The sequence below is a fragment of the Salvelinus namaycush genome, chromosome 25 (genome assembly GCF_016432855.1).
Source record: "Salvelinus namaycush isolate Seneca chromosome 25, SaNama_1.0, whole genome shotgun sequence".
Classification (NCBI taxonomy): Eukaryota; Metazoa; Chordata; class Actinopteri; order Salmoniformes; family Salmonidae; genus Salvelinus; species Salvelinus namaycush.
The window spans coordinates 14090432-14106073 of NC_052331.1; the positions used below are offsets into that span (position 1 = coordinate 14090432).

The 15642-nt window shown below is 43.2% G+C and overlaps 1 protein-coding gene across 1 annotated transcript in view; it reads right to left on the minus strand.

Annotated features, from left to right (window-relative positions):
• Positions 1-15388, minus strand: part of LOC120020277 (arf-GAP with GTPase, ANK repeat and PH domain-containing protein 3-like) — a 241098-nt gene extending 225710 nt beyond the window's left edge. Inside the window, exon 1 of the mRNA XM_038963827.1 lies at positions 14583-15388. Coding sequence (XP_038819755.1) covers positions 14583-14952 — 370 coding nt within the window. The 5' untranslated portion in view covers positions 14953-15388. The remainder of the gene's footprint in view (positions 1-14582) is intronic.
• Positions 15389-15642: the final 254 nt, after the last annotated feature.

Consider the following 15642-nt stretch of genomic DNA (forward strand, 5'->3'; position numbering starts at 1 on the left):
ACAAAAAGGATCCATCAAACATTTGATGCGTCATAATAGTGGTATCGGTATCTTACTTGTGGTCAGGCTTGCTCAGGTGGAGCACACTTAAAACTTGCGCCTTTTTTCAGTGCTGAATTGAATGTCATTGAGAAAACAGAAAGGTGTCATAATGTATATATTTTTTGCAAACATCACTTCTGTATTTTAAAGTAGTCCAAGAAGTAATGATGTAGTTTAAAAAATATATCTGTAACCTGATTACAATATCTTAGCTGGTAACGTAACTGATTAGTTAAAACATTTTGTAATCAGATATGTTGTAATCAGATATACCCTGAATATGTTTGATGTACAGTTACGAGATGACATGCCGTCATACCCTGGGTTGTTCTGAACAGAATGAGCCTGTTTGTCTGGTTCTGCACTTCATAGCGCTGTATGGACTTTGACTGACAGCCGTTCTGAACTTGAGCACCTCGCGAGACAAGAAGTTGCCTCCATCCCTCCCGCTAAATTGGGCAACATCATCACATTTTTTGTTGTCTGAGTTTGGAAATCCTGTACATGAAGAGGACTATGTATTTTTAAAGATGAGACGTTGAGGATTATAGTAAATACTGCTTTGATGTCATACAAGCAAGCCAAACACTGAGTCCAAATGTGCACTTGGTATTTCCATATCAAAAACTCATGTCATGTACATTGTCAACGTTTATAATCACTATGTTTGATGTACAGTTACAAGATGACATGGCATCGTACCCTTGGTTGTTCTGAACAGAATGAGCCTGTTTGTCTATTGTGAAGAAAATTCTCTCCTGCACACACACACACACACACACACACACCTCTATGCACTCATCACTCCTTTCTATGCGCACCAAAAGTATAATCTGTTTCCCTGAATTTCATTGTTAAAGCCGAACACTGTAATATCGTATTTTATAACTTAGCTATGTTGGCAGTAGAACAGGCTTTCAAATTATGCCCACCTGACCCAGATTGCAATTTATAATGGACCGTTTTTGGATTGTGTAAACAACAGCAACAGTAATTGTGTGAAGGCAGGGATGCAGGGTTGTGTTCCAAACCAAACAACTACAAGTGTGCTTGCTCTAGTTCCTCAATGGCACATTGAGGAGAGCTCAAAAAGAGCACCTTACATTTGAAGACTCTTTTTAGTCATAAAAGGGATTTGAAATGACTTAGGAACTATGCACACTTTGGAGGTGTGTGGCCACTTCCCGTCCTCTCCTCTCAACCCGTGTCATTTTTTCTTTTGTTGCACCTACCCCATATCTTCCAGGAATATTCTTATCATGTTACTGACTGTATAAAAGAGTATTTTCAGATTTCGCGATCAACATATGCAGCGAAAAGTACAGTAAATGTAAAAAAATGCACATAACACCAACAATGTAATGTTTGAATTCAGTCTTGTGTCAAGTGAACTGATGTGCCCTCAACTTTGGTCAAAAATGTTTCCCATAATCTCCAAACTGTTCCTTTCAATTGCCACCATGCTTTTCCTATTTCTTCTGTAAGAAACATTTCAATTTATCCATATTCATATAGGCCAACTCCCACAAGTGTAAAGGGTTAATGTAAATCATTCTATTTTAATGATTCCAATAGTTCACCCAAGTGTTTTGATCGACTGTATATCGCAAGTCAAATCTCAATATTTTCGTGAAGAAAAATTGCAATCGCATATCGTGCAGCCCTACAGTACATCGCTTTGATAAAAAAGGAAGCTTTGCAGCCAGACTTTAGAGCCCTCAAACTCAACTCTGGACCTCGAAGCCAGTTCCACTGCATTACCAGTTCCCCTATTACCAGGGACTGATTTAGACCTGGGACAGCAGGTGGGTGCAATTCATTATCAGGTAGAACAGAAAACCAGCAGGCTCCAGACCTCGTAAGGTAAGAGTTGAATACCCCTGATATAGAGCATAAACCTACCAGCTTCCAGTATGTAGTACAGCGTTTCCCAAACTCAGTCCTCAGGACCCCAAGTCCCAGCACTACACAGCTGATTCAGACTATGAAAGCTTGATGATGAGTTGATTATTTGAATCAGCTGTGTAGTGCTAGGGCAAAAATGTAAACCTGCAACCCTGGGTGTCCAAGGAGTTTGGGAAACCCTGCTATAGTAATAACCCAGGTGCATTGTGCATTTTATTCCTTTCATCCTTAAATGAGACACAATTTGCCCAATGACAAAACAACATTTGAAATTCAAAACCGTAGGTGTTAAGATAAATCGTTGAAACTGTCAGAGAAACAAAAGTGAAGATTGCTTGAAGTACAATGTGTCTGACTGACAATCTAAAAGTGACCGTTATAAATTTGTTAAAGTTTATGCTTCTCTCAGTGGTTGAATACATGAGAAGTCCAACAACCTGCGGGTTCATTCCAGGGCGTACTAGCGTCTCAGGCACATGTGTTTATACACCCGGCTTTACTTAGGTACAGATCTACAGCCAGTAAACAGTCTCCCAGCTTCCCCATAAACACAACATTCCACATTAAAACACTTCATAAGAGATGCAGGTGGTGGGGTTGACTGACTTTCACTCTGCTCTCTAGTAAATGACTGGTTCTGTGATGAAAAACTTAAATATATTGGGCTTTATACACTATAGTAGCAGCAGTGCCTTGTCTTTGACAAGGATGTTCTATAGTGATCAATACCTGTGGGGGGGGGGGGGGGGGGGGGGGTGACTGAAGGTTAATTGCATGTACAAAATAAGTTAAGAAGAGAAACAGGTGCCTTGATTGGCACACAAACCACTTTGTCCATACTACCCCAGGAGAAATAACATCTGGAGGAGTAGGCCTTACTGCCTTTAATGTTCGTTTAATTATCAGCCTGATAGGCGGTGTCAGCATCACCCTGAGAGCATTGACAATGCAAACAGTAATTGCCATAACGCCACATAAATGATCGACATCACTGAATAGGACTGCAATTACAGTCATTTCAGTCTCATTTCAACATAATGGTTATGAGGAGAAATCAATATCTTTTTCCATTGCAAAAAGAGGGAGAGACGCAATGTTGTCACTAGGTTCTTACGGGCCTGTAGAGGCGCTACGTTCAGTCTGGTAATTGACTTGGAGAGATGCATAGTGTATGGGCAGGCTGCTTGTGCCAGAGGACAACTTATGTCATGTGCCACACTCTGGCAGCAGGCTGGGCTCCCCTGTGTCTTCTCCCTATCGCTCCCTCTCCCTCTCTATGCGTGTCTCCTCTGTATCTCTCTATGTCCTCTCTACTGGCATTTCTGTACACAATGTACCATTGTGCTCGACTCAATATTGAAGTGAGTGCAGGCTTGTTAGCCCATGCTTGAGATCCCCATTCTGCATCCCTACTTGCGCCGTTGTGGGTTCAGGAGGTAAGGCCACTGCCCTTTCTTTAACATTGGATGCCAGGGTTAGTGTGTGGATGATTCTCTTAGAGCCAATGCCAGTTACAAACACAACTTAAGGTGAATGAATAGTAATAAAACAATGAACATACAGTGCATTCGGAAAGTATTCAGACCCTTTCACTTTCCCCACATTTTATTTACATTACAACCTTATTCTAAAATGGATTGCGTAGATTGAGAATCCATCAATCTACACAATACATAATGACTTGTATTTGGGGAGTTTCTCCCATTCTGCAGATCCTCTCAAACTCTGTCAGGTTGGATGGGGAGCGTCGCTGCGCAGCTATTTTCAGGTCTCTCCAGAGATGTTCGATCGGGTTTGTGTCTGGGCTCTGACTGGGCAACTCAAGGACATTCAGAGACTAGTCCCGAAGCCACTCCTGCGTTGTCTTGGCTGTGTGCTTAGGGTAGTTGTCCTGTTGGAAGGTGAACATTCGCCCCAGTCGGAGGTCCTGAGCTTTCTGGAGCAGGTTTTCATCAAGGTTCTCTCTACTTTGTTCCGTTCTTCTTTCCCTCGACCCTGACTAGTCTCCCAATCCCTGCACCTGAGAAACATCCCCACAGCATGATGTTCCCAACACCATGCTTCACCGTAGGGATGGTGCCAGGTTTCCCCCAGACGTGACGCTTGGCACTCAGGCCAAAGAGTTCAATCTTGGTTTCATCAGACCAGAGAATTTTGTTTCTCATGGTCTGAGAGTCTTTAGGTGCCTTTTGGCAAACTCCAATTGGGCGGTCATGTGTCTTTTACTGAGGACTTTATGGCCACTCTACCATAAAGTCCTGATTGGTGAAGTGCTGCAGAGATAATTGTTCTTCTGGAAGTTTCTCCCATCTCCACAGATGAACTCTGGAGCTCTGTCAGAGTGACCATCAGGTTCTTGGTCACCTCCCTGACCAAGGCTCTTCTCCCCCGATTGTTCAGTTTGGCCAGACGGCCAGCTCTAGGAGGAGTCTTGGTGGTTCCAAACTTCTTCCATTTAAGAATGATGGAGGCCACTGTGTTCTTGGGGACCTTCAATGCTGCAGAACTTTTTTGGTGCCCTTCTCCAGATCTGTGCCTCGACACAATCCTGTCTCAAAGCTCTATGGACATTGATTTTTTCTCTGACATGAACTGTCAACTGTGGGACCTTATATAGACCGGTGTGTGGCTTTCCAAATCATGTCCAATCAATTGAATTTGCCACAGGTGGACTCCAATTAAGTTGTAGAAACATCAAGGATGATCAATGGAAACAAGATGCACCTGAGCTCAATTTCGAGTCTCATATCGAAGGGTCTGAATACCTGTGTAAATAAGGTATTTCTGTTTTTTTTTAATTATACATTTGCAAAAATGTCTATACTTGTTTTCGCTTTGTCATTATGGGGTATTGTATGTAGAATATTTTAGAATAAGGCTGTAACCTAACAAAATGAGGAAAAAGTCAAGAGGTCTGAATACTGTCCGAATGCACTGTATGCTATTGTAAAAAACTGCTGTTTCATGGTTGTTTGGTTTTTACTCTACAACCGTCGACTACAACAACATCGTTGGACATTCCTCAAATACAAGACAATTGAAAACCTGAGATTCTTTACTATAAGAAAGCAGGGCAACCTCAAGAGAACTTTCCAGTTTAGTATGAATGTAGAAGGTAGGTTGAAACACAAATGAGGGTAGCAATTAGAACAGCCGTCGCCAAATGAAACCAGGGAAACAAAAGAAACTAGCAATATTCCCAAGGCAAGCAGTCTTATTAATGGAACACTACCCCGGCCCTCGTTGGAATGACTGTCTAAAAATAACACTGAAATCACATTAGAGATAACAATCTGTGAGGAGCTGCTTCTGTATTTCAACGATCTGGATGTTACTTTCACACTTTTCACAGCTAACACAAAAGTGCTTTTTCCTTTCTAAAGCAAGCATACCCTGATTAAAATCCTGCCTACCGGTAATTCCATTGAGGTTACGAGGTGTGAATGATACTACAGTTTCAAAAATAACAAGCCTCTCTTCCCAGCCTTTGACCTAGAAAAACCTCATTCACACCTGAGATGAAGTCTTAACTCTGGTCGGTGTCCCCTTTCTTTTAAACGAATCAATTATACAGAGGGGATGTAATATCATATCTTGCCTGATGATTATCAGCTGTATATTAGCATAGTACGCATAACAATCAGTTCATTAAAGATACATTAAACAATGAATAAGTCATCTCTTCTTCTAATTGGATAAGAAACAAAGCCCAGAAGACAAACAGAGGATATTTTAATGACCGACTGATCAGATTCAGCTTCTTTTTAGATTTAGGTAACAGTCTACCGCACATGATTATCTCTCTGGCCCTTCTGTATTACTGCCAGGGACAATGAGCCATTGGTCATATTGGTTATTATACATGACAAACAAACTGACCCAAATTCATCTTCTGCTTTGATCCTAACCCCTCTGAAAGACACACAAACATACACAGGTTGGAGGTTGGAGCAGGTTGGAGAGGGTAATGTTAAGTGTTCCACCTAAATCTATGGAATCTTTGACAGAGGCTTCTAGTAGAACGCACATTGTGTTCTTCCCCTTAACACGCTTTTATACATGTATTACACACTTCTCAAAAACGCACATTCATAGCTTATCATCTTCCTCAGTACCAGAAAATGTTGCAATAATGGTTTGTCTGTTATATCAAACTGATCTGCAAACAAACAAGATTAAACATTCATATTAGCTAAGGGTCATTTTAAACCATGTTTTGTGCACTACATTGTTTGTATGATGGTGAAAAGTCTTGGTTATACTGTATTTGCTAAACCAATAACAAACTTTGATCGCAAAAAAAGTCAACGCGATCTCCTGCTGCACCTTTGTCTCGGTTCTTGTGATTGCAGTAAATTTGCTCACTGAGACCAACTAGTGCATGGAATATCAACCACTACTGCAAAGGGAGTGGTGACAAGAGAAACATCACCTAGTACTATTACTACTCCGTACGATCGGTCTCCAAGAATTATTTAAAGGTGTTTTCCACTAGGTGAAAACCTCAATTCACAAAGAAGATATGTTAAAAAGGAGGCTGCATTTTTCTGAGGGTTTTATTCTCTCTTGTACTTTCAAATGAAGGCATGAGAGCCAGCGGTTTCTAAGCAACAGAGACTCAGTAATGATGCAAGATTGAAGGGGAATGTGTAGTTCTACAGTACAGGTGAATTCTGTCAACTACACTAATGTCTCCTGTTAAAGATTTCTGCAATGGGGACAGTAGAGCACTGCAGGGTACATTAGAATGCTAAAACACATGGTATGTCAAAGATGAATGCATCTTAAAATGGGGAGCTTGCTGACAAAAGTAATCATAGACGTGCATTGTTCTTGGGGCATTCGACGTTGTCATAAAGGTAGACAAACACACTATTAACTGGCTTTCAGCTCAAAACAAATAACTTTTTTGTATAATTGAAGATGCTAAAAACTATCAGGTTTTAGAAGGAAAATAATAGATACTAATTTGTGTCACACACTACGATTAGGCAGTGAACCAGAAAACTGTTCAATCTCATTAAAACAAATATGCTGCATTTTTTAAGAGGGCGACATAAAAGGATCTAGTGTTACCCTATCAAGCCATTGCATAAAGCCTTGCTTTCATTGACAAAATTATGTAACCGCTTGCATCAAACCAAGTCGGTGCTATTCCTCAAAGCCTAAAAGGAGGCACTACCCAAGCTGTGACTTCACAAGTCACGGGTTTTATCTTGACACATCCATGACAAGTAGTAGAGGACCAACCCCATTCACTGAAACAACACTGCTGTGTCAACCAAGGTGAATGTTATGATGGTACGTGGCACCGGTCGTTATATCTCATCATATACCAATGTAACAGTGTTGCTTCGGTCCCTCTCCTTGCCCCAACCTGGGCTCGAACCAGGGACCCTCTAAAAACATCAACAACTGCCTCCCACAAAGCATAATTACCTATCGTGCCACAAAAGTAAGGGAAACAACTACTTCAAGGTCTAAGCGAGAGTGACATACCGATTGAAATGCTACTAGCGCGCACCGCTAACTAGCTAGCCATTTCACATTGGTTACACTCACCCCCCTTTGACCTTCTCCACAGCAACCCCAGCAGCTGGGCAGGCAAAACTTCAGCAATCTGAGTCAACGGCATCAATGTAACAGTGTTATTTCCATCCCTCTCCTTGCCCCTCGAACTAGGGGCCCTCTGAACATGTCGACAAGTCAGTCAGTCATGAAGCATCGTTACCCATCGCTCCACACAAGCCGCGGCCCTTGCAGAGCAAGGGAAACAACTACTTCCAGGTCTGAGCGAGTGACGTCACCGATTGAAATGCTACTAGCCCGCACTGCTAACTAGCTTGCCATTTCACACCGGTTACACCCACGCCAAGGGAACACGTCTAATACACTAGTGGCTCACGACTGAGTACAGTTGCTACTGAACCGCCACTGTGAAGAAGTTTATCAGTTTCTCAAGAAAAATGAGGTAATTGACATTTAAAGAGGGAATAAAGAAGTGTTTGTCCATGTAACTTGGAGGTTGAATCCGATTGAAACAAGGTTATGGTTAGTGACAATACACAGCGTACCCAGTCCAATCCAAAGTTCAAATCTAATATAACTGCAGCTCTACTCAATAGTAATCAAAACCATACAACAGTAAGTGTCACTCTAGCAAGTCTAGCATAATGGTACAGATATTGATTTCTGTCAAACAACCCAATTGATTCTACCTGTTCTCTTACTGCTTTGTTGATAAGTTTATACCTGTGAATAATAGCGTTGCTCCAATGTATTGATATGCTGCACTGTCTGAGTCATGGGGAAATTCTTTCTCGGTGAAAGTGAACCTGTGGCTTTCTCATGGTCACACAACACAAGAGTTCCACATCAAATCAAATTGTATGTCACATGCGCCAAATACAACAGGTGTAGACTTTACCCTGAAATGTTTACTTACGAGCCCTTTCCCAACAATGCAGAGTTAAAAAGTAAGAACATTTCCACACACAAAAAAAGGAAATAGTAACACAAAATAACAAATGAGGCTGTATACAAGGAGTACTGGTACCGAGTCAATGTGCTGGGGGTACGAAGTAGCTGAGGTAATATGTACATGTATGTACACCTCTTACTTTTTTGAGGGTATTTTCTTAAAACTGCAATGTTGTTTAAGGGCTTGTAAGTAAGCATTTCACTGTAAGGTCGACACCTTTCAACACCATATTACCCTCAAAGCTCATCACTAAGCTAAGGATCCTGGGACTAAACACCTCCCTCTGCAACTGGACCCTGGACTTCCTGACGGGCCGCCCCCAGGTGGTGAGGGTAGGTAGCAACACATCTGCCACGCTGATCCTCAACACTGGAGCTCCACATGGGTGCGTGCTCAGTCCCCTCCTGTACTCCCTGTTCACCCACGACTGCATGGCCAGGCACGACTCCAACACCATCATGAAGTTTTCGGACGACACAACAGTGGTAGGCCTGATCACCGACAACGACGAGACAGCCTATAGGGAGGTCAGAGACCTGACCGGGTGGTGCCAGAATAACAACCTATCCCTCAACGTAACCAAGACCATGGAGATGATTGTGGACTACAGGAAAAGGAGGACCGAGCATGCCCCCATTCTCATCGACAGGGCTGTAGTGGAGCAGGTTGAGAGCTTCAAGTTCCTTGGTGTCCACATCAACAACAAACTAGAATGGTCCAAACACACCAAGACAGTCGTGAAGAGGGCACGACAAAGCCTATTCCCCCTCAGGAAACTAAAAAAGATTTGGCATGGGTCCTGAGATCCTCAAAAGGTTCTACAGCTGCAACATCGAGAGCATCCTGACTGGTTGCATCACTGCCTGGTACGGCAATTGCTCGGCCTCTGACTGCAAAGCTCTACAGAGGGTAGTGCGTACGACCCAGTACATCACTGGGGCTAAGCTGCCTGCCATCCAGGACCTCTACACCAGGCGGTGACAGAGGAAGGCCCTAAAAATGGTCAAAGACCCCAGCCACCCCAGTCATAGACTGTTCTCTCTATTACCGCATGTCAAGCGGTACCAGAGTGCCAAGTCTAGAACAAAAAGGCTTCTCAACAGTTTTTATCCCCAAGCCATAAGACTCCTGAACAGGTAATCAAATGGCTACCCGGAATATTTGCATTGTGTGCCCCCCCCCAACCCCTCTTTTTATGCTGCTGCTACTCTCTGTTCATCATATATGCATAGTCACTTTAACCATATCTACATGTACATACTACCTCCATCAGCCTGACTAACCGGTGTCTGTATGTAGCCTCGCTACTTTTATAGCCTCGCTACTGTATATAGCCTGTCTTTTTACTGTTGTTTTATTTCTTTACTTACCTATTGTTCACCTAATACCTTTTTTGCACTATTGGTTAGAGCCTGTAAGTAAGCATTTCACTGTAAGGTCTACCTACACCTGTTGTATTCGGCACACGTGACAAATAAACTTTGATTTGATTTTATCTGTTGTATTTGGCACGTGACAAATAAAATTGGATTTGATTTGATGTAGTTAGGGGTAAAAGTGACTAGCCAATCAGGATAGATAACAATAGTAGCAGCAGCGTGTGTGAAAGAGTGTCTGTGGTGTCAATATGCATGTGTGAGCGTTTGTAGTGTGTGTATGTGTGTGTGTGCGCGTGCATGTTGAAGTGTCAGTGTAGTATGTGTCAGTAGAGACTACTGAGTGTGCATAGAGCCAGTGCAAGAGAGTCAGTGCAAAAAAAGGGAGTTAATGCAAATAGTTTGGATAGCCATTTGATTTACTGTTCAGCAGTCTTATGGCTTGATGGTAGAAGCTGTTCAGCAGCCTTAGCGCTTGCCGTACGATAGAACAGTCTATGACTTGGGCGTGTGGAGTCTGACCATTTTTAGGGCCTTCTGACACTGCCTGGTATAGAGCTCCTGGATGGCAGGGAGCTTTGCCCCAGTGATGTACTGGGCAGTACACACTACTCTCTATAGCGTATTGCGGTCGGATGCCAAGCTGTTGCCATACCAAGGGTTGATGAAGCCAGTCAAGATGCTCTCAATGGTGCAGCTGTAGAACTTGAGGATCTGAGGGCCCATGCCAAATCTTTTCAGCCTCCTGAGGGGGCAGAGGGGTTGTCATGCCCTCTTCACGACTATGTTGGTGTATTTGGACCATGAGAGGTCCTTAGCGATGTGGACACAGAGGAACTTGAAGCTCTCGGCCCACTCCACTACAGCCCCGTCGACGTGAATCGGGGCGTGCTCGGCAGTCAGTTTCCTGTAGTCCACGATTAGCTCCTTTGTCTTGCTGACGTTGAGGCAGAGGTTGTTGTACTGGCACCACACTGCCAGGTCTCTGACCTCCTCCCTGTAGGGCGTCTCATCGTCATCGGAGATCAGGCCTACCAACATTGTGTCGTCAGCAAACTTAAATGATGGTGTTGGAGTCGTCTGCAGTCACGCAGTCGTGGTGAACAGAGAGTACAGGAAGGGACTAAGCACACACCCCTGAGAGGCCCTCGTGTTGAAGGTCAGCACGGCGAATGTGTTGTTGCCTACCCTCACCACCTGGGGGCGGCCTGTCAGGAAGTCCAGAATCCAGTTACAGAGGTGGGTGTTTAATATCAGGGTCCTTAATTTAGTGATGATACTGGAGGGCACTGTGGTGTTGAACTCTGAGCTGTAGTCAATGAGAACAGCATTCTCACGTAGGTGTTAATTTCATCCAGGTGGTAAAGGGCAATGTGGAGTGCAATAGAGATTGCGTCATCTGTGGATCTGTTGGTGCGGTATGTGAATTGGAGTGGGTCCAGGATGTCTGGGATGACTGTGTTGAGGTGAGCAATGACCAGTCTTTCAAAACATTTCATGGCTACAAATTTGAGTGCTACAGGGCAATAGTCATTTAACAGGTTACCTTGGCATTCTTGGGCACAGGGACTATGGTCGTCTGCTTGAAACATGTAGGTATTTTAGGCGGTCTGGGAGAGGTCGAAAATATCAGTGAAGACACTTGCCAGCAAATGCTCCGAGTACATGTCATGGTAATCCATCTGGCCCTGCGGCCTTGTGAATGTCAACCTGTTTAAAGGTCTTACTTACATAGAAAGTGTGATGACACGGTCATCCGGAACAGCTGGTGCTCTCATACATGGTTCAGTGTTGCTTGCCTTGAATTTAGCATAGAAGTAATTTAGCTCATCTGGTAGGCTCGCGGCTGGGTTTCCCTTTGTAATCTGTGATAGTTTGCAATCCCTGCCACATCCGACGAGCGTCAGCAACAGTGCAGTAGGATTTCATCTTGGTCCTGAATAGACGCTTTGCCTGTTTGATGGTTCATCAGAGACCTTAGCGGGATTTATTATAAGCGCCCATATTAGTGTCCCATTCCTTGAAAGCGGCAGCTCGAGCCTTTAGCTCAGTGAGCATGTTGACTGTAATCCATGGCTTCTAGTTGGGATATGTACAGTACCAGTAAAATGTTGACACACCTACTCATTCAAGGGTTTTTCTTCATTTTATACATTGTAGAATAATAGTGAAGACGTCAAAACTATGAAATAACACATATGGAATCATGTAGTAACCAAAAAGGTGTTAAACAAATAAAAATATATTTTATATTTGAGATTCATCAAAGTAGCCACCCTTTGCCTTGATGACAGCTTTGCACACTCTTGACATTCTCTCAGCCAGCTTCATGAGGTAGTCACCTGGGATGCATTTCAATTAACAGGTGTGCCTTGTTAAAAGTTAATGTGTGGAATTTCTTTCCTTCTTAATGCGTTTGAGCCAATCAGTTCTGCTGTGACATGGTAGGGGTGTTATACAGAAGATAGCCCTATTTGATAAAATACCAAGTGCCATATTATGGAAAGAACAGCTCAAATAAGCAAAGAGAAACGACAGTACATCATTACTTTAAGACATGAAGGTCAGTCAAAGTTTCTTCAAGAGCAGTCGCATAAACCATCAATAAAAACCAGAAATATGATGAAACTGGCTCTCATGAGGACCGCCACAGGAAAGGAAGACACAGAGTTACCTCTGCTGCAGAGAATAAGTTCATTAGAGTTACCAGACTCAGAAATTGCAGCCCCAAAAAATGCTTCACAAAATTCAATTAAACGGACACATCAACTGTTCAAAGGAGACTGTGTGAATCAGGCATTCATGGTCGAATTGCTGCAAAGACACCACTACTAAAGGACACCAATAATAAGAAGAGACTTGCTTGGGCCAAGAAACGAGCAATGGACATTAGACTGGTGGAAATTTGAATTTGGTCTGATGTGTCCAAATGTGAGATTTTTGGTTCCAACCGCCGTGTCTTTGTGAGACACAGAGTAGGTGAACGGATGATCGCCGCATGTGTGGTTCCCACCGTGAAGAATGGAGGAGGTGTGATGGTGTGGGTGTGCTTTGCTGGTGCCACTGTCAGTGATTTATTTAGAATTCAAGGCACACTTAACCAGCATGTCTACCACAGCATTCTGCAGCAATATGCCATCCCATCTTGTTTGCGCTTAGTGGGACTATCATTTGTTTTTCAACAGGACAATGACCCAACACACCTCCAGGCTGTGTTAGGGCTATTTCACCAAGAAGGAGAGTGATGGAGTGCTGCATCAGATGACCTGGCTTCCACAATCACCCGACCTCAACCCAATTGAGATGGTTGGGATGAGTTGGACCGCAGAGTGAAGGAAAAGCAGCCAACAAGTGCTCAGCATATGTGGGAACTCCTTCAAGGCTGTTGGAAAAGCATTCCAGGTGAAGCTGGTTGAGAGAATGCCAAGAGTGTGCAAAGCTGTTATCAAGGCAAAGGGTGGCTACTTTGAAGAATTTAAAATATATAATATATTTGGATTTGTTTTTGTTTTTTAATAGTTTTTTTATTTCATGTCTTCACTACTATTATACAATGTAGAAAATAGTAAAAAATAAAGAAAAACAAACCCTGGAATGAGTAAGTGTGTCCAAACTTTTGCCTGATACTGTAGTCTCATCAGGTATCCCGCATGCCGGCCTCTATAATGCCGCCTGTTCATCCTCAGAGTGTCAGGGATTTGGGCCTGGTCCGAATCATAGGTTTGTTCACAGTTCCTCTTATTTTTTACAATGACTTTGACCCTTGACCTATGTAGGTCCTTTCAATGCATAATGATTCATGTTACAGGTACTATTACCACACACAAACACACACACAACCAGTCCCTCTGATTTGAACTCTGTGGCTACTTGTCTCCTATGCAAGAAACAAAATACATTGGTTAACACTTGTTGTTAGCATAAGCCTTTGCCGCCACTAAGACCAGCTCTTTATCTTAAATCCTTAAACATGAGCGTGCAAATTAGTTTCTAAATCCAAATAAAGATTTAAGCCAATTGAGACTAATTCAAACATTTAGAAAATGGATAGAGTGGTGGTGGAAACGTGCATTAGATCTTTGTGTAAATGAGTTGTCATAATCCCTACATCCCTACAAGTCTCAGCACAGTTTATAGTGTTGGACAGAATCAAAACCCCTATATCACAGGTGATGTGGAGTATAATGGTTTGAGTGGCATGCTAAGAAATAGGTGCCCTTACTGTTATACAGGATACTGCCCTGTATTTGAGAGAATTAGTGTGTGTTGCTGGCAGTGAGGCGTCATTACGCAAATCTGTAGGCTATTGAACTCAGATTGCGATGTACAGCAAGTATCCATGCATATATGTTTTTGTTGTTATTCTCATTCTGCAAGTGTTGTTTGGTGACTTGGAATTGTGTCCATTGTGACATCTATGTCTCTGTGTAGGCCTACTATATGTCACAACTAAGGCATATTCTGTGTTGTGCTGAGAAGCAATAAAAAATCAATGCAAAGGAAATGGTGGTTCAACACTGTTCTGGTTCAGGAGCAACATTTTTATATTCACCACTAATGACAAGAGAGAAATCAGGCATATCAAATCCAGATATAATCATGTATCTGCCTGTATCAGAACGTGAGACTGTTGTCACCAAACAAAGAGTTGTAGGCTACCTCCATGGCGACAATGTTGCTATTGCCCATCATGGAGATGACCAACAATACTAGGGGTGACTGCGAGTACTTGTGACAATTGCTGTGAACCACAATATATGCTTTCCCCTTCTGCTCACCTTCAATAGAGATCACATGTTCTCGGATCTGGTTCTGGAGGGCTAGGTCATCAATGCGTTCGATCAGGTCGTAGATTGAGTAAATGTTCGGGTGGACCGATTCGAACCGATGGATCTCAGCCCGGATGGCTGCCGAGTTGGACAAAACAAACTGCTGGTTGCCTTGTTGGCCGGCCTGGGAAGCCTGGCCCGATACTGTTCCCGAACCGAACTGACCCTGCCCTGAGCCTCCGGATGATCCTGATCCGAACTGGGACGGGATGGACTGGGGTACTGGTACCGGAACGGGCGCTGGGACCGTGCCTGGGGTGGACATGGCCGGTTGGGACTGCTGCGAGATACCGGACACCGACCCAGATTGGAAATTCATCTTGGTTTGAACAAGTAACTCTTTACAATAGGAAAATAAATGAATAGACCCGATGTAACAATTTCAAAATGATGTGATCAAAAGGAGTCCGCGGGAACTAGTGGTCTGAAAACGACGGCACAGACGCATCAATTGGTCGCCAATTGCAACACAACGCGGTTCTTACTCATATTATTAAAACTTGATGTGGTTCATTTTCCGTTATAAGCTATGTACTAAGCGATTTGGCCGTGTCCTGCCCTTTTCTGTAAATCACAAACCGCAATGCCTACCTACTACTAGATACTCCTTTTCGTGGCTATCCGCTCCCTTTTAGTGATTTAATCGAACGGTTTTCCTTGGCTGCTCTGTCAAAAGCAGACAATGGGCTTGGCTTCGGCAAGACGCCCGGGTCCACTGCCTACTGAATCCGTTGTTTCTGCGTTGAAATTAAATCACGTCGAGTCCTCTTTGGTCCAAGTGGTCCCTGCCCAGCTCCCTCCTCCGCATTTTGTAACGTCACCCATCACGTAATTGTAGTCTACTTGAGATGGGGGAGGATGTACTTTGATTGGATGCTTATGTGGAGGAAAAATAAAGCAACGTGCTCATAATTTTTATAACCTAGCCTACCTGACAGTTACGCAACCAAATCATTGGGATGATAAGGGGGAAAAAAGGACTCTAATACATTTTATGTAGGATACTATA